The sequence below is a fragment of the Trachinotus anak genome, unplaced genomic scaffold (genome assembly GCF_046630095.1).
Source record: "Trachinotus anak isolate AG129_WGS33_773 ecotype Australia unplaced genomic scaffold, CSIRO_AGI_Tana_v1 ptg000011l, whole genome shotgun sequence".
In the NCBI taxonomy this organism is placed as follows: Eukaryota; Metazoa; Chordata; class Actinopteri; order Carangiformes; family Carangidae; genus Trachinotus; species Trachinotus anak.
Window position 1 is genome coordinate 20,954,966 of NW_027273862.1, and position 27,470 is coordinate 20,982,435.

General features: G+C 38.7%; 1 protein-coding gene across 2 annotated transcripts; it reads right to left on the reverse strand.

The window, feature by feature from the left end:
• Positions 1-14,222: 14,222 nt before the first annotated feature.
• On the reverse strand, positions 14,223-26,757 carry tdrd3 (tudor domain containing 3). Of its 2 annotated transcripts, none has more exons than XR_011692657.1 (14): positions 26,545-26,744; positions 25,474-25,558; positions 24,602-24,667; positions 23,711-23,871; positions 22,144-22,285; positions 21,894-21,965; positions 19,737-19,886; positions 19,123-19,275; positions 18,373-18,550; positions 17,407-17,532; positions 15,921-16,873; positions 15,291-15,416; positions 14,956-15,129; positions 14,223-14,478 (listed from the first exon to the last, which is right to left on the reverse strand). XR_011692657.1 is itself a non-coding variant. In XM_071489267.1 (14 exons), exons 1-13 carry the CDS (start codon positions 26,580-26,582, stop codon positions 14,979-14,981), a joined length of 2,367 nt encoding a protein of 788 aa, XP_071345368.1. In that variant the 5' UTR covers positions 26,583-26,757; the 3' UTR covers positions 14,223-14,478; positions 14,956-14,978. The 2 variants fall into 2 exon arrangements, 1 of the variants encoding a protein (XP_071345368.1); XM_071489267.1 differs by having other exon boundaries at positions 14,956-15,095; positions 26,545-26,757.
• Positions 26,758-27,470: the final 713 nt, after the last annotated feature.

Here is a 27,470-nt window from a genome sequence, read left to right on the forward strand (position 1 = left end):
TCACTGCCTTTGATCTAAAACATCTTTCATTTGCTGTGATGCAACAAAATATAATACAATCACTCTCTTTTGATCCTGCTGTGGATTACGTTACTAATTTCCTTTATTCATTCGTCCCTATTCTTCTCTCACTTTCATCCAGTTTCATCCCAGAAAAACACAGAGGGGCTTGAAGAGAATTAGCTGCAGCAATGTATTTCCGAGCAACTTATTTTTCTCCCACAACTGCTAACAGTTTAATACAATCCTGCCCTCCCATTGTTTTATCTCCCTTCCCAACCCTAAGACAGTTCATTTGGACAATGTTCCTTTTCCCAAGGCTAAAGAAACTATCATTTTGTTAAAGGGTTAATGTTTTTCTTCACATTTATGCAAATATACTTTGAAAATATTAAGATTTTGTAATGACCTACTTCAACTGTGTCACCAAACTGTAGTGTGATTATGGTACCAACTTCAAAACTTAGAAAAAGGTCACTATTCTATTTAATAACATTGCAATCCAACTCTAATGCTTTAAATAAGAAATAAGTTTTCATGTGCTTATCATATAGTGAGACACTACCCAGACTGTACTAATGTCTAGCCTGTGTGCAGAGACCACTGTATGACTATACAGCAGTTTCCTGGTAAACAGCCAATTCATTCAAAGGCCATCATCATTAAATGTCTTCAGGGAGTCTGTTCCGACAGTGACACTAAGCACGACCCACTTATTTACAGTATAGCACTGTTCAGCATTTTCTTTCATCTATAATAGGCCAGGCTCAGTGACATGTTACTCAGACTTCATAATATGGACTTTGTCAAATTTTTCATTTTGTTCTTATCCCCAACAAAACCCAACGGTGTGCTTTCAAATACAATGGTCTTTTGGAAAGTATCTTCAAAGACTGTAATACTTCTTTAATACAAAACTAAATTAATTTAGACATTCTCATGAATATAATGCATGTAAATGCCAGTGACCAGTCTGAACACTTCCTAGTTTTGAATAGTGTTGAAATGTTTTTTTCACACATATAGGATCCTGCAAATATGGAACACTGTTCTTCCCTGTTGACCTTTGTGCAGTCTCGAACAAGAGAAGGACTATTCCAGGACAAACCTGTTTTGGCTGCATTTTTAATTGTAAAAATTCCAAGCACTTTTAACAAGTCAGGAAGAAAATAAAAATGCAGCACATTTCTAACCAGCACTCAAAACATCAACTTGAGCTGACGGCATAGTGTGATGTTGCACCTACATCATTGGTGTTAATGGGTGCTCAACAGCAGGTGAGTTTTTATTAACTGATTCTTAAATTAGCAGTGATACTTTTTACATGGACACATGTAACATGTGGTTTCTGGCATCGAGATGCCTCCATCACCTTCACTAATGTAACTGTCTAATATTAGCTAGCTGGAATTTGTCCCTTATTTCTCACAGTGGAGTCTTATTAGGAAGGTGTTCCTTCACAGCCAGAGGAGAAATAACCAACCACTCTCAACATACATAAAATTGGACCTATCATTTAAGTTCAGAGAGGTTTTCTAAGGAACTCAAAATTATATGTGAATTACATATATTACATTTACATGTATTAGAAAGCTAACATGTTCCAAGCTCTAATAAACCTGACTGAAATCTGAGTCAACTTCAGAATATTGATGTTCACTAATGCCAATTGCTGATTTGATTTGCCTCCAAAATGATGTATTTGTGCCTGCTTGTGGATGCTTGTGATTAATTGGAGCAGCAAATAGATTTTTTTAAAGGGACCTAAGAGCGTTTTTAATGAAATAATATTCTATATCTGACATTCTATGTCAGATGTCCTGCACTCACTGAGGGTTTAAAGGACTTGTGTTTTCCATTTAACCAACACATTGGGAAATACATGAAAGACTTGCTGCTGCTAATCTCCAGTACTTGTAGAGCTCATCAACTGCCTTTTATCAGGAGTTGGGGAGGCAAAACTGACCAGAATTTCAATTCTTATATTTTAATGTAATTTGGATAATTGTTTTGTCTTTTATATGCACCTCAGATGTTCAGAATTACCAGAATATAGAAAACAAGTGGCAGCTCTATTGTGTTCAGGAACTCCTGTGGGATTATCAGAGCAACTCTATTTACTCAGTTATTTGTGATGTACCCCTCCCTGACTGTCAAGACGGGAAACTGTGTATGTTGATGGATTTAGTAATTATGTGTGGAGTGCCAATAATCAGTCGGTCACCAGCTTTAAGACTTGAAATAATGAAACATTTGAAATATCCTGTAGAAAACCTCTGCTCTGTAGAAACTATATGTAATGTCTACAACTTTAGGTATTTGAAAATACTGTACCTGCTATTCCTCTATCATAATTTTTCTCCTATATTCTATTTCAGTTTGCTTCATTTTGTGGAGGCCAAGCTGTAAATGTCAGGATGATTCATATATAAAATATAAGAAGAGAAAAAAAAGCATTTATGACGTCCTTCTCCCTTCAAATGTTTCTTTTTCCACCTCTTGAAAAGAAGTATAAAAGGCTTTAAAGGGAGTTGCCCTATATGGTCTGACTGCTTGGCTGTGCCTGCTGTGGCAACAGATTGAGTTAATGGAGTGCCAGATGAGCACTCCTTGTTAATATCAGCCACTCATGCATTTCAGGAAGCCATTTCTTCTGTCAGGGGGAACTAAGTCTGTTAACCTAATTTGGTGAAGAAGATGTGCAACTGTTTTTCAGGAGAAAATAAATGTGTATCATCATCTCTCTCATTTGCCCCCTTTGACTGATGCTGACCACTGATCTGCTACATTGTATTTGTAAAGGCATGCCATGTTTGGAGGTGGGTATGGAGCAGAGGGGGAATTCTGCATTCACACATCACACAGTCACATACACTGCCAGTGGATTAACACCACATACTTAAATCTCATGCTAATTTTCTTATGCTAATTTCATTAAAGCAATAAGAGTTGCTGCTAAGAAAAAAAAAAAATCACCTGAGAGAAGAGGGTTAACACACACTACACTTTGAATGGCAATGATGGGGTAATGGAACACATCCCTCTGCACTAATGCAGAGGCTGCTAGTGGTTTCTAACCTGACAGCCATAGGCAAGGAAACTGAGGTAAAAACACATAGCACTACAGACACAGACAGAAAGACCGCCGGAGAGGCAAGGTGGGCAGATGAACAGGTGGGCAGAGAGATAAGTGCTCCTGGCGTGGCTTGTTTGGTCTCAGGTTTTCCTTTTAGTAGCCAATGCTCATTTGCCATATGGCCCCAGTTCAGCCAATTCTATGTTCCCTCATGCAACAGTGTTGTACATAAGGGTTTGTTTCATCTTTGTTTCTCATTGAAACACATTTAACTGTTTTGAGATTTTGAATCTTTTGAATTTTTTATTATTTTTTTAAGTGGCTCCTCATCAAATCCCTGACTTTAAAGTCTCTGCACAGACTCTTACAGGCTCTTTGATTCAGTGTTTTGTGTGCATGCATGCACAAAACTGGGGCAATTACTTACTGTTTGGAATCTGGAAGAGCTGGCAACTAAAATCTGAATGCAGAAAATTGAGCTCATATTTTTTTCCCAAGTACAAAGTGGTTAATTAGAACCAACAGTAATAGTGTACGAACTGTGCATCGATGTTACATGCTTTGTTTGTCAAGCCATCCACACCAAACTCCTCCCTAACAGTTTTTGTAGCATTATATAACAAGTTGACGTTACTTGAGCCTTGACTGAGAGAGAACAAGCATTACTCACGCCACCACAAGAGGTGTCAAATAAAAGTAACAATACTGTTGTTTCTCTAGTAGGTTCTCTTCCTCATTAACATTATCTTGCAATTACTCATAATACAGTCATCATTTACATTATATTCACGTGTAATGGTGGCATGTGAATGTTAATCCACAATGATGATTGTTAATTTGTATCACTGTCAACTGTGGATATAATTTTGGACATAAAATTGATGTAATTTTGATCTTTTGCCACCTAAATAACCTGATTATCAACCAAAAAGCACTGGGTAAAAGTGTGCATGTTTAATCCGTATAATGTTTGCATATAAGTAGAGAGTGACTGATGTGACTTCATCCTAAGTTTACATTCACTGTCAGGTTAAACACATGTCACATAATAATTATGGTTTCACACAACATGATCCTTTTGTACTCCATGCATTCTATTTCAGGTTTGACAAGTTTAGGTGGCATAAGGTATTCTTTTGCAGAGAGGCTTAAAATAACAATCACCTGCAGCAGCAAGCATCAAACAAGGGTGCCAACAATTGCTAAACTATGTAATAGTCAGGATTAGTGAAACAGTTGAATTGTTCAATCTGAATTAATAATTTAAAGCCTTGTAAAATGTTACAAACACTCAAACCTCTCTTTAAGGAGTGTTATCCAGGAAATAAAGAAAAGTCCCCGGTCATTTCACAAGGACTGCATTTCATGTAAATGTCTTATTTTATCCCTGAAGCTGGAACACAGTAAGCAGACAGACAGCTCAACATAGCTGATTAATTCCTGTTGCAGATCATCAGTTAATGTAACACTCTTATCAACTTAGAGTCCAAAGTATCACGTCATTTTTTTTATGACAAGTATGTGAGCGGCATTGCATACATTTTCACCTTATATCTCTGTGTTGACAATTTTACACATCTCTGATTAGCAAAAGGTGCCAAGTTCCTCTTGAGAAGCCAGACATAAAAATATGTGCACGAGGTCTGAAGGACACCAGTTATAATCTTTGCTTTTGTTGTCACAATTGGATGCTCTGTCAGATTGGACGAGATACTATAACAGCAAGTCCACTCACTCCTGCAAAGGAATAACACTAAATAAGAAAGAAAAAAAATGTGTGTTCATAGCTTATGAACTTTTGAAAGTATAGATATTGCTCTGGGTGATTTAGCCAAACGCTGTCAGCATTTTGTATGACAATATGTTTATCAGTTACCTTGAGTCACCAGTATGTTAATTTTAAAGTAATTTCACTTTAAAATTTGAGGCCTTCAAAAATATTTGAAGAACATTTATGCCTCAAAACAAAAAACTGTAAAACAGTATTAGTGTTAAAGATGAATCTGATTTTTATCTACATTATGTGACTGTTAACCCTAATAAGTGCTTGACATTTTCATTAAAAATACTGTAGTACTGTTTCTGTTTTTGACCTCCAGAGTAACTTTTGCCACATGCTCACAGTTGTACTGTAAAATCCATATAACCAGACAGGAAGAATTAAATAACCCTCCATTATATGTAAGCCTCTTAGAGGAAGAGAAGCCTTATGGCACTCATCATCTCTGTTGATCATGGGTTTGTAGCTGGAATGCAAATCTCTGTTGTCCACAGGTTAATCCTGGGATTTATGGGATTTTAGATACTTCATCAGACAAATTTATCTGCGATGAGCACAGATGACACATTGGACCCTAATTTGGTGGTTGTGCATGGTAGAGCTTGCGAGGTCATATTTACTTCAGGTGTACAGAGATTTTTTTCATACCTTCAACATTTTGGTGTTTAGGGGACTCACTTTGAATTACACTATAGTGGGAAAAGGAAAAAAGGGCAAAAAGACATTTTTAAATATCAAAGATGACAACTCACCCGCTGAAACTCAATAAATTCCACAAAGTGCAGTTGTGCTCCATTTTCATTTTTAAGTCAGGTCTCCCACAAATTTCAAAACACTTTCACTTTAACACACTGTCACTTTAACAAATGTCATGCTTGTCATTTTTATTTTGCTATCACCTTTGTGACCAGAAAATGTAATACTATACAATAACTCTGTCATGCAAATTGCAAATGCATTATATTGGAAGGTATTTCTAATAATATGTACAAACAAAAATATCAGAAAACATATTAGCACAATATGCACAATACCTCAACACCATAAAAGACAGCCTAAAATTACAATAGAGTTGAATGAACACCCACATGCAGACCTGCAAACCTGTATACACATTTTGTACACGGATACCCGTTCTGTACAGTGGTACAAAAAAAGCTGGTGTCGCCTTGTGGGTTTGACCAATTGTGCAGCACTCAACAACAAGGAGCATCTAGCCTGCTGAAAAGCAAAAGAAGAATCTTTTGACTGATCATAAGACTAGATTCATTCCCCTTCCCTCCATCCACCTATGAAAAAAATGTTTTTTCAAATGGGAATGATTGGCAAATGAGGAATACCGTGGACCAACTGTGTTAGATTTGCAGCTCGGAGTGCTGCAGTAATGCAGGTCTTCATGAAAGAAGTTGAGGCATTACACACATAAAGGCGGAGAAACCCCATATCTATTAAGTCAGTTGTGCATGCCACCTCATGTACATAGCTGCTAAAAAAGCCAGCAAGAACATACTACTACTTCAAGCAGCAAGAGGAAGAGTGTACTGACTGTGTGATTCTGTGCAAAGAATCTGAAGTTGTCCATATAACATGGCTATCTGTCGGACAATGTGTGAGTCCTCTGAGAACCTCTGACTTTTTTGCAAAAGAGGCAATAGGGAAGAAAATGAAGCCACTTCCTTAACTGGTCCCATTCTTAAGACCAAGCCTTCAACCGCCCTCACACACCTAGTGCGTGCAAGGTAGCTGATCTCTAGAACAAGAGGTTATCCTCCAGCTTTTTTAAGACCAGACTCTCCAATCCCATAATACAATTCAGCATCAAGTCAGTAGATGGAAACAGGTCCTCCCCATCCAACCACACACAGCTCAAGTCAGTAGATGTACACAAGCCCTCACCCTCGGCACCCTCCACACAACTAAGATCAGCTGGAGAAACCAGGCCCTCATCCACCAACCTAAATGTATTTGACCTCAATGCATTTCTCTTTCAGGAAACAGAGGTGGGTTAAAAAAAAAAAAAAACAGAAGAAATTCTGTCAAGAGAGAAGAGAGAAAAAGAAAGAACAAGATTACAAAACCAGAAAAGTTTACACATTTGAGCCACAGACAAAGATTTATGCTCTCTTTTTGAAATGTGCCAATCCCCCGTTTGAAACTGCAAACCTAAAGAGGAATCTTGCATCTACACTTGTGACATTAGAGCTTCAGCTTCAAAAAATTCTGCTTGTCTTCTGCAAAGCTGAACATGTTGTCAAAATGATGGATGAGGTTAAGAGAGGGCGTAAGCCTTCTCTTTACAGAAAACAGAGAATACCAGCTTACTGATAAGGGAGCTGGATATGAGACATATGTCTTCATCTAGAGCCAATGTAACCTACAGCTATAGGAGGAATCTTCAGCAATGTGGGGAACTAATTCCCAACAGAAGCGGATTACATGGTGTCTAAGTTCCCCCATGGGGATGAACTGCTGCAACATACAGACAGGAATAGTCGCCAAACTGCTACATTCTCTTTTAGTGACATAGGCAGGTTCCCTTGTCCCTTGCCTAGGGAGGTGGCAGTGGATGTTGCTAAAGGGGAGTTTCAGCCGTTTAAATCAACAAGCCTGGATGATATCCACAAGAGGGCTGATGAGGCTTGGAGAGAACTTGGCCTGACAGCAACAGGAGAATGACAGCTTTTTGCAAACCTTTCTACCGCCGTGCTGGATGTCCTTGTCATTTTTCAGAACGCACTGATATGTTCCGTTCTCTTGTGACCAGAGAGGCTATGATGACTGCCAAAAACAGTGTGTGTCAGATGGACAGTCTAAGTGACACTCTGCAGAGAAAAGCCAAGTAAGAATTACTCACAGATCTCAACACCATAAATACGTCCATATATCCATAAATTATTTCCTACGATAATATAAATAAAATAATACAAAATAAAATAAAAAATAATAACATTAAACAATAAAAAATAAAAAATAAAATAATATCACAGATGTGAAGGATGATTTTTCAATGCTCCACTGGTAATGTGCACAAGGAGCCAACAAGCCAAACTGGGTCAAAAGGAAATCTTTGCTTCACAGTTCACTACTTTCACAACATACACTAATTATGAGAGTCATGGGACCTAAAAACATAACACAAGCCCAAGTTGCTGTTTTGTCATTTAGCCAACTGGACAGCTGACTGGACTGACTTTCCAACTTTTTCTGTTTCACGGTAAAAATGGCAATTTCTTCATATCGCTTCTCATTGAAGTCTAATGTCAAGGGCAACACTGTGGTAATATTAATCCATAATGACTTTATGTTTAATTAAATATAATGAAGGTTTGATATGGTCTAGAGCTAAGTTTTTTGTTGTGTGGAGAGACCTTCTTTTATTTCTTATTCTTTTGTATTGCAGCTGACTGAATCATACAGCTGTGTAGAAGACTTCTGACACTGCCCATGTTCGTTCTTGTACTTCTTTCTCTTTCTTGATCACAATGTTAATGAAGTAAGACGTAGGCCCATAAATCTTAGCAATTCTCAATGACTGATCTGGTGCCTGTGCTTTGATGGAAATAGAATTGATATTCTTAATGTTCATCAATTTTAACAGTTCATCTGTACAGAGATTTAAAAAAAAATAACAATAATAGCAGTAAGAGCTGACAAAGAAAAAATAAAAATTAAAACTTAAATAAGAGAAATAAAACCATCTGGCTTAGTTTTAAAAAGTTATTGCTGTTTTGCTTTGTAACTTATTTGCATTAATAACAATAATAATAATAATCAATAATAACCACACCGTCTCACTAAAATTGTACTGTCTTGCAAATGATTTGTTGGCCCACCTGCAATATCTTTGCAGCCCAGAGGTTGGGAACCACTGACTTAAAGCATTTTCAGAACAGATGGATAACACATTGCACCCAACACTTTTCCCCACTGCACAGCCAAATGAAGAAAACATGCTCCCTCAACCTCTGACACAAAACGTAAAAACATTTCTCCTTGCTATGAAAAGAATGTTGCTCCAGATTTTCAGATGCCTTTGATCAGCTAATTCAGTCAATGACTGATCTTGTCTGATGTTAACATTCTATTTACCAGGAGCAACCAGATGCTCAGACGAGCAGCTCTACTCTCTAAAGTGTTCTTTCGAGTGTGTTTCTCTTTTTGGGAGAATTGGACTCAGGGCAACTGACAGCGCAACCAATTATATTAGTCACAGATGTGGGTGACCCCAGGACACACTAAAGAAGCCCATGTGTGGATAGATGTACACAGGTAGCACCACTGCAGCTGTTTGTGCCTGCAGATACAGTTTTGTCACTTACTGGCTTCAAAGCTAACATTATAGAAAATACCGACAAAATCTTGATGACCACAGTAAGAGCAGTTGTTGTCGACACGGTTAGGTTCAGTGATATACAGATGACATGATGAAAATAACACAAGTCTTGTTTGTAAGTGGCAATCGAAAACAACAAAAACAAAGGCAGCTACGCTAGGTGGACTCAATAGTTCTTCCTCATGTGGCGTGTAGCCATTAGGCGCAACTGGACAGGGTCCATAAATGTGACTGAGAGGTGCTTTACTCCACGTTTGCTTTGCTGCATAGACCCATACGTGGTAAAGATCAATAAACAGCTGCTGATTCATCATTCACCCTTAGACCTTGCTGTCTTTGGTCAAACTAACTGGCCCATTTGACCATTATATTGTCATGTGTTATGAGTAACACAAGGGGTGCTTGGCAACAAACGTTGGCAGGATGTTTGAAGAATGACCCATGTAGGCTATGGTCTGCTGCACACTGAAAACAGCCATTACCACTGACAAGCAGCACCTATCTTGCTCATTAAGTGAGCCTCTCAGCTGCAGCTCAAGTAATAACAAAGATTTTGAAATTATATATATATATATATATATATATATATATATATATATATATATATATATATATATATATACATACACACACACATATATATATGTATATATATATACATATATATATATATAATAATTTAACCTGGAGACGGGATTAAGTGTACTGCAATTATATTAAATGATAAAGATGTAAGATAATTCATGATGCAGTGTTTTAATTAACTGACTGACAGCATGGTTCTTACCTTTAAGGTAAGTATTGACAAAGAATCTCAGTTTGTGTTCTACTATACTTTAGCAGAGTTATAAAATGAGCACTCTGCGATAAACCATAGACCATGAGGAGAATCATTTCCCTGAATTAATCTCATGATACCTACAAATAATGCCTGCAAGCACAGATGGAAACTGCAGCAGCTTCAGAGTGTTGTCTTTGCTCATTTGACTGCTCAAACAACGATAGCTATTTGTTTATCTAACACCCACAACAAGAGTGATTTCATGGGCCTTCCCCAGTGGAAAGCATAGCACTGGGTTGGCTACAGATTACAAAACTGGTAGAAGACGGTTTGGTGACTTTCTTCTCCCTGCCTGCTTTGGTGCATCACTAGCACCAGACCAGGAGAAACACTCAGTCAGGCAGAAGAGAGCAGCTGCCACTAACACAAGTTTCCCAACGATGAAAGCTGGTGTAATGAAATGTAATGAAGGATCATTACATATTGTAACTTGAGTTGTATAATCAAAATGGAAGATGCCACTGGAAAAACCATTATCTAATCACTATGTCAGAAGTAGTGTTGCTTTTTATGGGAAGACATTCCAGGGGGGTCTGAGCATATATAGTACATGCAATTTTCATGAGCACTACAAAATGCAGGTGATGAGTTAAGTCTAAAGACAGTAGTCCCATTTTGTCCTATAACGATTACCTGAATACAACAATTATGTGCCTGCTAAGTGAAACAAAAAAATCCTGTCTTCCACACCTTATGAAACGCAAAGTCTATCATGCCTTAAACCAAATTTAAATCCAATATACCACCCTGCTCTGTGCCCAGCAGCAGGGTGGTAGATCGTATGCAAAAGCTGGATGTATCTTCACCAACACAACGCTGTTATAATTTCACGCACATGAGTAAGTGCTATGTTTTGCAAAACAAAATACATTTGCCTAGAGATCCCAACAAAGCATACACATGAAGGTGCTTGTTTTGCATGCTAGTTGTCTAGTCATCTACCAGATGGTGGTTTGACTTTATTTTGTTTGACTCACATGCGAACAACATCCCTAAGCCTTCCACTACCGAGGAAAAGAGAATAGTCCTTTAGTCCCTTTCGATATCCCCTCAATATCCTGTGTTGACAGTTTCCTGAGATTTTAATCTCTTTAAGAGTAGTTACAGCAGCCATTTCCTCCTTTGGTGTTGTCTTTGTATGGCAACCAAGCACTGAAAACTTTGGTTTCATCAGTCTGATTGTCTGAAGTGCGAAAAATGTAGATATGAAGATAGCTATTTCATGGACCACACTCTTCTTCATTCTTCAGTGCATATGTTCTTTTAAAAATAGAAACAATCATTCCTCCAGTCCAGGTGTAAAATAAGTGATGCGCTGAAGTAAAACAGTGCCAGACTGCATGCGCATACATTTTTCCACATGCAGAGTCTTTGAAGTAGCTCGTAATTTAACCGGCTTCAATGACAGTATGATGGGTGGAGCTGATGTATTCAATACAACAGTCCACATTTCATTGCTGCTGCACCCTGTCTCTGTTTCACCAGGTACTAAATATACCTTTATGCCACTTTAATGTAACCTCCTCTCTGGTCTCCCTTTTCTCATCTACAAGAAAAAGAGAGAAAGGACTGGGTTGTTGAGGCCAGTGTAGAAATTATGGTGGAAAGGACGCATTTAACAGGATCACAGGGTTCAGATGTCACTGCCACAAAGGTACCATGGTAGAGAGAAGGAGGGCGAGGGGTCAGGTAAGCAGAGAGACAATGGTCAACAGCTGTGAATGGGGATACGAGCAGAGGCAGGCAGGTGGGAAATGAAAAGGGCAGAGCAAAGGGGATGTTAATGTGGGAAAGAAAATAGTTTTCCCTTCTCGAGGAGAGAAAAGCATTCCTCCTGTTGCTGAAGGTTATCAGGTTGCAGGTTGAGAGAGGCCTGCAAAAGGCAATATAGCGTGTTTTCAATGCTTCAGTAACAGTGCTTTTTTTGCCACACCAGTGGCATGGCTTTAGGCGTGTGAGTCGGTCAGTCTGTCTGCACCTTTAAAATGAATAGTAATCATTGTAATCATAGGTGATTATGCCAACGTACTTGCAAAACTAATCATTCCCAGCCAGTCCCAGCCTCAGTTGTACTTCTTGTTCAGTGCAAACTGCTTTATGTTCACATGCTAATACACTAAAGTAAGATGGTCAACTTGGAAAAAAAAAAAAATCCAACGGATATCAGCATGGGAAAACTGTCATTGTGAGCATTTTAGCTTGCTGATTAATAACAAATTATGTTCACAACATAAGCACATTAACAACAAATAAATCATATCAAAAATCAAATCAAATCAGGCAGAAAAGGAAGAAAAGATGTTTAGAAGCTTTTGATATCCACAGCATGACTACTTCCTGGTTCAACCTCTCAAAATAAGCGTAGCACAACTGAATGGTCTGGTATTCCAGTAACTCTGGACATTTTCCTGTTTGACTTACAGCATAATTAAGTTAAATGGGCAAAGTGGAAATTGGTATGAATCCATAAAGAAGTTATATAATTCGTGTTATGTTGGAATGAACAATGTATGTTAGCATGATCACTATCTCTTTAGTGTTCATGACGTCAAGGTTTCTTGTAGAGTACACTCTGAACAGGTCTGATGTCTGTCACTCGGGTGGCACATACAGAAGGACTCACACTGACATTCACACCTAGAGGCAATTTCACAGGCACCAGTTCCTTGTAGGAAGAACATGTTTGTTGATTTTTTACCCATGACCCTTTTGCTGTGAGGTGGCACCACTAGCCGTCAAGCAATCATGCCACCATCTCATAATCCAATATAAATGGAGATAAAAATCAAACTGAAGCTGGCTATACCAAAACCGATCAAGCCCAAACATTACAAAATGAGCTGCTGCCCCAACACTTCCATGGTAAATCCTTTCATGTAAAATCCTGTCATAAGATTGTTTGTAGAGTGCCGGATAATTAAGAGCAAACGTAACCTTAGAGGGTCTATCCGTCACAGGAAGTCATGCACAGTATTTAAAGCTTTAGATTTACTCTGCTCACAGCATCAACAGGATTGCATCAACTGCAGTTACATAATACACATGCAAAACAAGATGCAATCTAACCTGGCCTGACAGCTTCCATGGCCTGTCACTGTCTTTGCTCTAACACTTTCTTTAGGAATAAGATGTCATGAAACGCTCACATCACGCTACCATTGGCTCACCCGTTCAGTGTTAATAGTAGCTTCATAAACATCATGGACAGAATCAGTTTACACAGAAACTGACCCTATAACCAACAGCATCACAACCTGCACATATAATAACTTTACAAATATTAGGTCTAATGACTAAAGCACCACAGGGCCACTGCCTAATTTTTGCTGTGTGACATTTCACAGGGCCAAGACACAAATCTTCAATATGAAATGGGCTTAGTTCCTCCTACCAAAATATCACTGGTTTTGATTGAAAATCAATCCTTTATGATTATCTGGCCAGTATGTCATGGTCGGTACCCAAGAACACTTTCAAGAGCTTCACTTTCAGTTCCTCCCTAACGGATAGGTTTCCATATTACCAGCTGTTAATTATTCATCTATGCTCACTTGGCGCCTCAGTTGGAAAATAAAGCACGTCCTTTGGACCAGTGATACAGAATAGCACAGCGACCTCTCTACTGAACCCTGGTGCATTGTCCATTTGTCTCCTACGGCTGGTAAGAGTGAAATTGGAACTGAGGTGGAGATTATTTCTTGATGTGTAAAACTTGTCCCTTGCACAGCACAGGTCCGTAAACAGCCAGCACATCGGGGTGTGTGTCTGCGTGTGTGCAGTCCTTGAAGAGCTAGGTACAGTCTCTTTTGTATTGTGCAAAATGATATCTCTGTAGAGTAACCATCTCTATTACAGGGGGAAGAGATTGTCTTACCCTTTGGATTTGCTTCAGAGAGCACAACAAATGAGCTTGAGCTGCTTGCTATGGAGTCGTCCTGCCTATGTCCATCCGCGAGGGGAGAAATGACAGATCTAAGCTATGCTACAATTAGCTAATTTGGTGACAGATCTTAAAGTCATCAGTCACAATGAACTCATTAACTTAGTGACACACTAAAAATAACAGACCATTGTAACTACTATCAAGAGATTAAAAATAAAACTAAGGACCCCTGAGAGGCTTCTCTTTTCTGCTCTGAATTAGTTTATTCATCATTTGAATTAAAAATTAAACACATTAAAACAAAACAAATCAGCTACATACTATAGTAACTGTTTATTTTAATGCATCCATTTAACAAATCTTCACAACATATACAGTAGATATGTCTTTAACAAAAACAACAGGTGCTCGTGTCAGTTTTTCCTTTTATTTTTGCATGAGGTCCAAGCCCTTTGAAAAGTTCTGTATGTCCTGACAATGTGCACACTTAAGATTTCTGGAAGCACTCTGGATTGTTGCAGAAAGTGAAATAGTCTCCGTCGTGGAAGGATGTGTGACAAGCCCACTGAAGGATGGAGAGAAAGGAAAAAAAGAGATTATTATTAAATTCATGTACAAAATTAACAATTTCAGAGTTAATGCCGGCATCTTGTAAGATCCTGCTGCAGACCTTGTGAAACAGCTTTTACTAAAGACTTGGTACCAGCAGAAGCTGTGAAAGTTGAAATTCTTATATAAAATAAATTTCTATTTAAAGTGAGCATGACTTCTTTTTAGCTGTTGTTGGCAACAGTTCCTATTACATATTATATGCACGTAATAATGCAAGAGACGGTTACAGAAACACCTACAAATTTTTGTACAGTCTGTACTTTCACATGTTTACTAAATAATTCAAGACTCCAGCCACAATGAAAACAGGAATGTTATGAATACCAAATTGTCCACATAAAAATAGAAACATTGCTCACACTTTATATACACACACACTGATGTTTGATTTTTATTTTAAGAAAAAACACACAATTTTACAATTATTTACCTGCCAGTGTAAACGCGGACACATCAGTCTCGCGCCCTTGGTGGCTGGTAATACTGTTGTGTGGGCCGTGTGCGTCTAGGCTGTCCATCTCCCCCACGGCGAAACTCTAGTGAACTGTCGTAGTAACCATCCTCTTCCTCCTGCCATTGTACATTTGATATGGTTGTGATGTTACTGTGGGTAATCAGATTAGATGTTATTCATATTTCCTCACCTTTTCTCGACCCACTTGATTTTTTTAATTAGTTGCTTTCACTTAATAATAACCAACACATTCTGATCTAAAAAACTAAGACTGATAAATTCTGTGATTAAAATGTTTTCTTTCTCCTCACCAATACATCAGCAGCAACAGGTTTGATGTTATGCAGCAGGACCTCTTCGCAATTTCCATAATCACTAAATACAACCACAGCTGTGGAGCCTGATGGATGCACAGCATCTATTCTGGCATGGTAGAACTTCACACGCAAACACAACCACAGACAGAAACAGAAACCCAATTATTTAAATACAAACATTAGCACATGTCAAGACAAGAAAAAATTACTTCAATTAATTATAACATGACAAAATCTGTCAACACTGACTGAGAGAGAATGAGTCACAATAGCACTGATTATTTTCTATTTAATGTGCTAACTGTCAAACAAGCGTCAGAGAAAAAAAAAAGACATCTAACATTTCTAGAATCCCACAATGAATTTCAGAGAATTGTCACTGTAACAGATTTAGTTGTTAATTTACGTTTCCACAGATTTCAGTCTCAGTTGTCCAATTTGTAGCAGTTACTGTAGACAATTCTCATTTTACATTATGAGCTCCTTTGTGTATGTATGCAACTGGTTTGCAACTGATTTCTGCACTTTTTTGCACTTCTCTTACTTGACAAACAGTAAATTGAATGCAAACATAATTCAACAATTATCACCTATTGCTATGTTACCAATCTAGGAATGACATACCTTGCCGTCTTCCCAGTACTTTGCCAGACACTGGTCTCCAGGTTTCCAAGCATTCTCCACATTATGACTTTTCTCTGGTCCTCGAGGACCTTGACCTCTGCCTTGTCCTGACCTTTTTTTAGGTCCTGAGTTATTAGAAGTGGTTTTCTTTGGGGGCGGCTCCCTGTTGGGAGGGCAAGATGAATTTGTTGGCTTGATTGGACCAGTTCTTTTGTGTTCCATATCTCCATTTTGGAAATGAGAAGGATCTCCTGTTATAACTCGAGAATCGCGTGATAACCCCACTTCTTGGAACGTCCCTGAGCTTCCTCCCCTCAAGTTAAAGTTTGGTGGCCCACTGTCCCTTTGTCGGTCAAGGTGGTCTGAGTTTGGCCGGTCATTCCTCCCCTTCCTCCTGCTGTTGAATTCTTCAACTCTGTCTGAACGCTTAATATTCCCTCTTCCATCCACCTCACTTCCTGGAGAATTAGTCGGTTTAGATGTGGGTACGTTCTCTTTTACCCCTCTCCTGTGAGACGGTCCAGCCATGTTCCCACCACCACCATCTCCATTTCTGGATCGCTGCTGGTGAGGACCACTAAACTCCATCAGTTGCTGAGGTTCTTTTGAACGTGTGAAAGTAGTCGGTAAGGAAGAAGGAAAGATCTGCTCGTCTCGCATCTCTCTCCTGTCATTTTGCGATCTGTCTGACGTGCCTCGTGACCATCTCTCCTGGCCCTTCCACTGCTGGGCTTGAGCTGATGTTTGGGAGGTTGTACAGTTAGAGAATGGCTCCTGGCCAGGTTTAGGAAAATCAGTGTCCCTGTGGAAGCGAGGTGGTTTATCATTCCTTTGTTGCCTATGGTCATAATGTGAAGAGAACTTGGACTGAGATGTGTCTTTGGAGTAATAGTCTGAGTGGGAGAAATTAGCTTTACTCTCATGATGTCTCTGAGGTGCCTGGCTCTTTGGCTCTGAGAAAACAAACCAAAAAAGGGCAGTGTAATCAAAAACTATGGTAAAACAATACTGGGATAAATAACATTGGTAAGTCCACATTACCATGTGCCACACAAACACTCAACAAAACATGAAGGGAACAGTAGTAAATATATATAAGATGATAGCATCATCAATGGAAACACCAAACCATATCAACTTTGATCAAACACAATCAAACATTTAAATATATGGCACATAAAAATGTATGCATGCCCACTTTCAATTACAGCCCAGCACTGCATTGGTCTTCTACAGCAGTGCTGATTACAGAGACAGAGAACATGACTTAATTCCCCTCAGCTCACGATAGCCAGCTGTCTGAAACCAATCATGATCTCTCCCTGTTGACATACTATTGAGAACTTATAGCAACATCACCCAAAGTTAAAATCATGAAATGTGCTTCTTCCTGAAATACATCAAGCAGAAACATAAAGCTTGATGTTTATGGGGCTGAGAGAGTTATCAAGGCAGTTTAGAATGAAATCTGGACCAGTTCACCCACCATCAATGGAGAAAACACCCATCTTGGATTCCAGAAAGTCAAACAGAGTGCTTGGTCCTGATGGCCTTCCCCCTCCTCCCTCCTCCTCATCTTCATTTCTGGACCGGCCTCTTCCCTTTCCTCTGGCTGAGAAGAGCCCAAAAATAAAATTACACAGACCCAATTGCAAACATTTTGATCAATGAAACGGGATGTTTGAATGTGTACGACCTGCAGCCATGAGCATCCACATCCAAAGTACGTGCCACAAGGCTCTGTGTGTGTCTGATTGTGTGCATAGGTGTGCATGTTCATTTTAAACCTGAACGCTACTGAATCAGACATTTTACTTTTGCTCAATGCAAGGAGTAATATTGGGACACATATACTTCTTTTTTTTGAATTTGAAAAGGTAGAAAAGGTAGGAATTCTGTAGTTTACAATAAGGATCCACGTATACAGCAACAATAAAAGCTTTAAAGCTTTAACAGTCCCTCCTCACAGTTGTTGATTGGAAAAAAAAATCTTGCCAGTTGTTAGGTAGTTCAGTGTGATGGAACAAGTCTCAAGTTGCTGCAAGTTGATTGTTAGTACTGAAACAAATACAAAACAATGACTGCAGGTAAAGTACACTATTCATCTGAAACCTTACGGTGTGCTTGGGAAAGCAGCTGGCAGTAAAGTGTGTATGCAATTTGTGGTAAATGGACTAAAACAAGCAAAACCGGCATTGTGTATCTTTAACTATGCTGTGGGTGACTGTCACTGCATTAAAAGGACCTCCACATCACTCCCCCAATCTCACTGTTACTCTGTAGAAACCTTTTTAGGCCAAAGCAGGCAGCATGAGGGTGTGTGTGTGTGTGTGTGTGTGTGGTTCAGGTATTACTCCTAAATTTGTTTACATCACATTATGGGTACAAAAAGCTAGTTCAGATGGTGCACAACTGTGTTTGTGTGTGTGTGTGTGTGTGTGTGTGTATGAACCTCTGGGCTGGGGCTTGTTAGACTCAGCTACCACAGGGCCAGGTCTGCTACCAGAAGATCCAGTCAGTAGGCTGTTAAGTGCCACCTCAAGATTGTTGTTATTATCCATCAGCGCCTGCCGAGCAGCTTCTCTGTTAAAGCCCATCTCCATGATGTCTCTCAGAGCCCGTTCATCCACCTACACACAGTACGTAATATAATATTAGACACCAAGGCAAGACTGACTAGGACAGAGAAAGATGGATTAGATGAACAGCAGAGAAAAAAAGATCTACAAAAAACTATGGCAAAACAATACTGGAACAGCTGTCACTTCGAGTTTTGTTTAAGGTTGGATTTATGTGCATTCAAGTTCCACACCATTATTAACACACCAAATACTATATATATATAATATTCTCTTCCATCCTATTTATGTGTTTAGCCCAAAGCTGGCTGAGTTCAGCCAACAAACTGGAAGGTCACTACACAAAGTTAGACGAATGTGCTGCCACTTGATTGGAAAACCTGACCGGAGCTGCAGTTGGTTTAGATTTCAACAATAATCATAATCAGTGTCTCACCCAGTCTATGAGCCATGAAATACAACTTCAGTCCAGACCAAAGAAACCAAAGCAGAACACGGAACAAGTTCCAGCCTTTAAATTGCTTTGTTACAGTGAACGGAGGATTCAGTAATGTGAGGTAAAACCATCACTTCAACACAAGCTTAAATTCTTTTACAGGTTGGGACCAAGTTTGTCTTCTCACCAGCTCCCTGTAGTTTCCATCTTGTCTGCTCTCAGTTCTTTCAGCCCTGTCTTCTCGTCTCCTCTGCTGGTATGAATCTCTGCCACGGGAGGAGGAAGCAGCACTGGTTAAATTACTGCCTGCATTTCCACCACCTCCAAACGTGCGAGGACCCTAAGCAAGAAAGGAAGATTTGGATCAATAGAGCTGCTGGGCTGGAAAAAAAACAATACAGCCAACACAAAGGGGCAGAATTTTGTAGCTGACGATGTAATTATGAGTCTTAATTTGAAGAGTTACTTGAATGTCAAAGGCAATCAGGGTTAAGGTAAATGCCAATAAGCAGCATGTATTTTTAAATGGGGGCTAAATCAAATAGCTTGTGCACAAATTGCAATCGATAAGAGAAACAAAGCAAAATCTGTTAACATGGCAAAATCCATGAAAATCCTGAAAATCCAATGTCCAAGAGTAAAGGTGGGAAATATAGACTATCCCAGGATATTACAATTTGTTGCACAATACAATTATAACACAGTCCAACAGAATAATTGTTAATTCAGTAACCGGTAGTTACCACAACCATTCCCATATTATGTAATAAAGACACAGACCCATGGTAAGGGATGACATACCTCTTTGGTCTTGGCCACCTCAGCAATAGCTGCTGTCCGCTGCTTCTCAAACTCATCGTTCTCGTCAGTAGTTTTGACCACGGCGTGAGTCTGGAGGGTCTTCCTCTGGTCTAATTCTCTGCTGTCTACTTCATCCTTCCTTGCACATTTCTGCAGGGAGCAAACAGAAACAGTAAGAACATGGTCTCAAAGATCCTCCTTAATCATGTATAGTCCCCGAAGAAAAGAATCAATGCACTTAACATTTTCCATTTTTTGGAGAATTACATTATGGGTATACTGAAGTTACCTGCAGTATTAGAGAATAATTCTAAGAGTTTGTTGTAGTAACCAATAGCAACCCAAACCCCAGAGCTGCCTATGAGCTCGCAGGTAATGTTCTGAAACAGTAAACTCGACTGAGTTTCGAAAATATCAGCAGAGACTTGAAAGGATATGAGATGGAAACTCAAGACTTTCTGTAGCTGTTTCATGACTGCAGACAGTGGTGATTCAGTCAGAGAAGTCAGCAACTAGAGCTGACTGGAGCAATGACCTTCGCTTTATGAGCAGGGTCGCCATCTTTTTGCCGCGTTGGCAGTCCCAGCAAGGTAAAGTGATAGGAGGCAAGATTAAAAAGCCAGAGGTGACTTATCTGAAGAGAAGGAGAGTGGGCTGCTGATTAAAAAAATGCCAAATGTATTAGATGTCAAAAGGATAGTTCACCTCAATTACAACAAAAAAGACATTATCACAATTGCTCCTGGTGGCACCTAGCTATGCAGATAATTTGGATTTTATTTGCTCAGGCTTTTCAGATCACCACCACTGAGATTTCTGCTGCCAATTCATAAACTTGGCAGTAGACAATTTACAGTTTTTTTTATGTCTGATAGACAGTTACAAAAGATTAATGTCTGTGAGCTATGTAGATTAGCTAGGCTGACCAAGTCATTGGCAAACTGAGTCTAAAAGGGCAAGGTATAGATATCTTTAAGATTAAGTGGTTATTCACGTAAATATTGGCCACTAAAACTTGCATGCAACTTTCTTTCAGTGCTCTCAAGTGTATCCAACACTATGAAAATGTTTTGGACTCAGATCCTGAGGCAAATAATTGTATTGTCTGATGAGATTTATACCAAATTTAATTATTCTGGAGAAACAAAATGACCAGTGAAAACCCTCCAGCTCCTCTCGCTTGTAAAAGTGACTGCTGTGAAGCATGACGGTGAAGCTTCACACTGGGGGAATGCCTCTGAGTAGCAGGAACTGACAGTAGTGGAATTGATTGACCAATGACATACAGCCAAGGAAAACAAAGTGACCCAGCATTAGAAATATAGATATACTGAGAATCTAGGGAATGTTGAATGACATTTCCCAAATTCTCCTTATCCAGCTTCACAAAAGTCGAGCAAGACTGGGTGAAAATCTCAAAATCCAAGCATCGAGCTGATACGGCTGTATCCCTCACTGAAACTGTCATCTTTGCCAAGGAGGTATTGATTCAGGCTGAGCAGTTTTTAAATGGAAAAATTACTGTTTAACTTTCTGTAAATGGTGTTAAATGTGGAAAAATGTAAAGTGGTTACATTTTTCTGAGGACACTTTTTATTATTTTCAAATCTAATACAATGTATAGATGACAAATGTTAGACAATGTGATGATGTGATGAAAGTGTATATTTGGAGCATATTATTTGCTTTTGATGATGCACTTCTGGCACCTGCTCATTTAATCTCTTCTCAGATTTTCTACCAATTACCTCAGCATTCTATTTTAATACAAATGCAACACTTGCACGACCGATATTGTTGGAAGGGAAAACATTACCATTGAACTGTTTATAGTCAGGACAACAAAGCAAAATTAAAATTCAGTCATGCATTTTAAAAATTATGAAGACTCTAACAATTACCTCAGAAAGATCAGAGGGAACATTGCCCAGAAAACAGACATCAAGACCTACTCCTGGAGCCAGGCCTGGGTTTGGCCACTTGCACTTGAAATCTCATTTTCATAAACTTACATTTTCCTGTTCGTACTATTTTTGTTACTTTATTTTATATTCCTAGTTCTGATATATTCTTTTCTTCCAGTGTTTAGTTGCAAAGTGCTTGCTTGACAACTTTTGTACTCAAAAGTGCTCTATTATAAATATCGTTTTTCCTCACCTGACCAAATGGCACAAAGGGAGGTGGTCCACCTTCTGCTCCAATGTTACTCCTGCTGTGTTTGGCCAGACTCTGCAGGTTGAATGTTAAAGGGAGATAATACTTAAAAAACGAATAAAAAGTATAATCCTTGCAAGAGTAATGACAGAACAGCAGTAGCTTCTAACTTAGATTTAAATTATAACCAACATATAAATTTAATATTTTTTAGCAAAAGCAGGTGACCCATAGTAACAAAATTGACCCTCACCCTTTGTAGTTCCCACTTCTCCACCAAGTGGTCAACTTCTCCTCCAAGGACAGAGATTTTTGAGTCATCGAGGAGCAAAAGACCATTTTTAACCTGGAGTGTACCAAGCAGCTTCACCTTTGTTCCAGGGGGGGTATTAAGACTGAAAAACAAACAAAAGAAAATAAAAATTGATTTATGAAAGGACCATTTATATGTTTATGTTTAAGCAACTGTTAAACGTTTAACACGTTCATTGTCTTAAGACATGATGACCGCATTTACCAAGCCTGACACCTTATTGCCTTACCCGTACCACTTTATAATTGACATGGAGCAGTGCCAGGGGGTGGGTGGTGAGGCTAGGAGAGACTATTAATAATCCCAGCTGCTCACCCATCCTCATGGTAAATTAAAAGCCCCTCTATCTCATCAGGCCTGATAAGGCCTCTGCCTCAGTCATTAGAAAAGCACAGGGACTTAGAGGGATTTCCAGCTACTGATGCCGGATGCCAAAGCAACAATTAGGGATTTCACTCCAAACCTCTGGGAAAGATGCAAGCAGCCTCACGATAGTGGCCAATGCAGAAGTGAGGCCCTCTGTATCCTCAATCATGTTCAAGCACATACATCCAATCCAACAAACACACTATTCACCCTCTGATCAATGTTGCTACATAATGCTTAACTGTTACTCCTCTATACCAGTATCCCCACAGTGAACAGTCCTGTAATCCATCTCATCCTTCTTTGCCACTCACTTATGGCCTCACGCACAGCAAAGTGAACACTTTCAAAAGAAACACTAACCACCGCTGTTGGAAGCCAGTGTGTGTGTGCCCCTCATAAAGAGGGGATTTGTTCTGTTCTTTCCTCTCTTCCCATCAGGAAGTCAAGGCCCACATTCTGGCCACTCCACCTGTACAGACTGGCTAGTCACCATGGCAGCAGTCGCCAAGGCCACCGTTGCTGGGATGGAGATGTAATTAAGGCTGAGAATTGTTAGATCAGCTGCCACCACGTGGAAATTGCAGATAAAGAGAAAATTGAGGCATGTGGTGGGGTGAGACTGTTGACAGGAGGTGAAGTGCAGAGTCTTACACATTTGTTCAGAATATATGAGGAACTGACTAAATAACACCCTGCTTTGCATCTGTGTAGCTACTCTATATTCATTACAGTTACTTATTTTAATAACTCTTTGTATTAAAGTCCTTGCATTAAGCATCAGATTACAAGAACCTTACCATAGAGCATAACTTTATTATTATTTTTTTTTTTTTGAACTGATTTTTTATTTAACACATACATACATACATACAAACACAAACTCAACAAACACCGAGGGGATGTATATTATATGCAGTTATATTTGTTTGAAGTTCTTCAAGAGTCCTTTCTCTTTTTTTTTCTTTTTTCCAATGACTCATTCATTCATGCATTCATTCCAAATGCCCTCACGAGCATTGCATTACTTTATTTTTAAATAAGGTATGTTACACGTTTGTACAATACACTACATCTAGTTATTTTCATAAAGCCTAATATATTCAATAAATTTCATGCAACAAAACTGTTATATAGGTACCTGATCTTAGACAGGTGTTTATACTCCAATCCAACACAGGTGGTGTGCCCATCTGTCATTTGCACACGAAGCATTCGTGGCGCGCCCTGGGACTCCTCATGGTCTTTAGGAGCTGAGATGTTCCTCACCTTCTGCACCTGGAGAACACATGGGCCGTCCAACTGGCCGTGTGCAGGAGACAACAAAAGAATTATGGCTTAGAAGAAGGAGGATTGCAGTGGCAAAAACTAAAGGATCATAGAAACAACTCTTTGATGTATCATACTTGTATGAGCATGGGTTTATATTTATATATATATATATATATATATATATATATATATATATATATATATATTTTTTTTTTTTTTTTTTTCAATACTTTCACAGTATCATGTTATTGTTAAGCATTTAGCAGATCTATCCACTCATCATGATTTCTATTTCTATCAGTAAAAAGAAATGTGTAAACTGTGTAAAAGAAATCGACATACAATACTACAATCTGTATGTAATGTCATGTAATTTTAGGATCTCAGATGGCACTCACACTTTTCACTTACTATTTCACTTTCACTTTACTATGCACTGTACAGAGCAGACTGCAGAGTGGAGTGTATCACCAAAGCGACATGAGTGTCCATCTTATTCTAGATCTGAAGGGAGCTGCAGTAAAGCTCACAAAAACATTGCATGTTTTAATTACATGTTGTATTTGGAACATTTTTTCTCCACAGTTGCTCAGCCCCAGTTTCTCAGGTTTAGAGGCAGTTATTTGAACTGTTTGTCAGTGTACTGGGGCCATCTAGTGGACTAAGAGTGACTTTCAGCTGTAAAAAAACAGCACCTGATTTCTCACAAAGTTTCATAAATGAAGCATTGAAATGGCCCATAATTTTCTGTACCACTCACCTTCTCAGTTCTTCCACTGTTAATATCAGATGGTAGAAATTTTCTCCCAGTATTCCTAAGATCATTCTGTAAAAGAGACACTGCTTAATTTAAAATAAATAATAAATAATGTGCCAGGCATAGTGAAATGAAATTATGTAATAGAGTTTATCTTATATACATTCCAAAAATGTGTTAACCTACACTGTACTATGCCTCACAATAAAAAGTAATCTGCCTCATACACTATATTTGCATGCCAGCGAGGAGCCCTTTCACTTGTACTCATGACATCATGAGGTCAGTTTGAAGTAAACATATCTGTGCACTATTGGGCAAATATGCAGTATGTGCAGCACTATACAAGATACATTATAGTATGTAATATTTATTTATATGGATTTTTAGGTTCAATCAAAACTGATCAATAAATTATTGTTGTTGCTCACAATATCCCTAAACATGGCTCTTTCATTTCCCCAGTAAACCTAAAAAAGGAAGCTCATCTTTTCTTCATTGGTGTCTCAATAAAATTCCTATAAATACAATTACAATACATATATTTCAATATGCAGAGTCAAGATTTCTGATCGGGCAAAAGAAATGGGACTCCACATGTGTGCTAGCAAAGTAGCAACTACTTCGAGTTAATTTTATAACTAGTTTAATGATTTTACTTTAAACTAGGTCAACTGAAGATGGAGTAATGGCGGAGTTAATGCTGACAAATATTGGGCCATATCATGCTACTGATTAGTAACGGGCTCCATAATATTGTGTGCAAACCCACTGTTGAATATAGTATCTGCATACTGCTACATAAATACTAAGCAGACTCATCTTACACTGGAAAGGACGGATATGCAAAACTTTAAATCAAGATTAAAGCTTACATCAAGTGCAATACGAATAATGTCACTGTGTGTTATTTTCTCAGCAGATCCCTTCAGTTCTGCTATGCCTTCATCACTGAGGTACCTGTAAGATAACAAAACAGGTGAAGTGGGAAGTTGATGACGTTAGCACAGGTTTCAAGTAGCAGGCAGTTAAATGCTCTACAAAGCACCTATTTCACTAGAAATCTTTTATTGGTATACAATGTTTTATTGGTTGACAATTCTTATGTCTCAATTACGATAAAGTTAAGCATGAAACGAGACGTCTCATCAAGAACGACCGAATATATTTCAAGATTTAAAATAAATTTGTTTCACCATGTGGTATGACTTAATCGTGTATTATTAAGGTTTTATTTTATGGCCGGGGGCAGTGTGATACAGAGTTACGCACTAGGCATTTTTGGACAGATTGTATCATGTTTCAAAAACAGAACAACCTCAGAAGCAATATTAATTAAATTTAGACGCGCTTATATAATAGAACACTAATACCTGGATTTTGTTTAGGCTCAGATAAATACTCTAACACTCCAATAGGGACCATATCATGAACCAAAACGCAAAACTGAAAGGCGTAATTGATTATATTTTGACGTTTTGTAGACGGAGGTGGGCTATTCACCACGCTCTTTTAGATATTTTACAGTAATGCGCGCTGCTGGCAATGTCCGACTTTCAAAAGCTCTGAATTTCTTTGACTTTGACTGAGATCGGCGCTCGAATGTGTGTCTAAACTGGTATCTTTGACGACCTTTGCATATAAGATTATTGCTGTTCAACAGTTAACACAAACTGTTGTTTGCATGACGTTAATGACATGCTAAGTGTATATTAGCTAGCTAACGTTGTCTCGCTAGCTATTTAGTTAGTGAGCCTTACTTTCTCTTCAAGTAAACCAATAACATTGCCACAATCCGCGCACTTTAACGTGGTCGTGTGTACTTTGGAAACCTTGCGAAACTCTCAAGTGAAGACTTAAGATTTAATATTATTAGCCAAAACCAATCTCAGTGAGCACCACATTAAGTTAGCTAGCTCACTGACGTTGGCTACCACACCACTTACCAGCCCTCTTTCGTCAGCGAATCTGCCAAATCGGTCATTTTCGTCCACACCGTAGAAGTGTAAATAAAAACACCAGTAGGTTTACAATATGCACACGACAGTAACGACTATCTGACTCTGTAATACATATTCTCCTCGACACAACGATAAAGCTCGCTAATGTGAGTACACAACGACCCTACGTTACATACGTCACCGATGGAGACGCGTTCTGCAAGTATGGAGTGCCTAGAGGGTCAAAACTCTTTTTAAATTTCCGTTTCGTTTATGTTGTTCGTTTTATTTACTTCTTTTATGGTTAGTTTAGATTACTATATCTTAATGGCTCTGGTTTAGATGCTTTAGTGTAAAACACTGTCAGACATCCAGTGGTAAAGGACAACTTCCTCTTACTGGCTAATTCAGTGAATTTGTGGATTGCCTTTATAGGTAGAGTTGCATCTGTATTTGCATCTGTATTATTAGGACATTTCACTCATTCAAGTTTCATCTCACTATTCATCCCTGGTTGGTAGGCTTACTTGGGACAAACCAACTCCAGTCCAAATCTGGTTAACAAAGCTCAGTGGCCCCAGAAGAGATTTAAATTCCCCTTTGAGAGTAGAATGTTTACACATTTTTCAGAAGTGAATCGGTGCCCATTTGATTCACAAATCTATCCTACTGCCCATAACATGAGTGAACATGTTGAGAGCAAACCCAACAATGCCTTCTACAACATGAGTAGTTGTATTTTACAGAGTCAATGTGCATGACCACCGTATAATTTTATATCAGGGTAAAATGGTATTTATAATTAAGAAAACAGACAGTTGAGATGTGTTATGATGATGGAAATTTAAATAATAAAGCCATTTTAATGTTTTACATTTCAAATTTTTACAAAGCCATATAAAGTCATACATAAATGGGCTTTTATAGCTAGA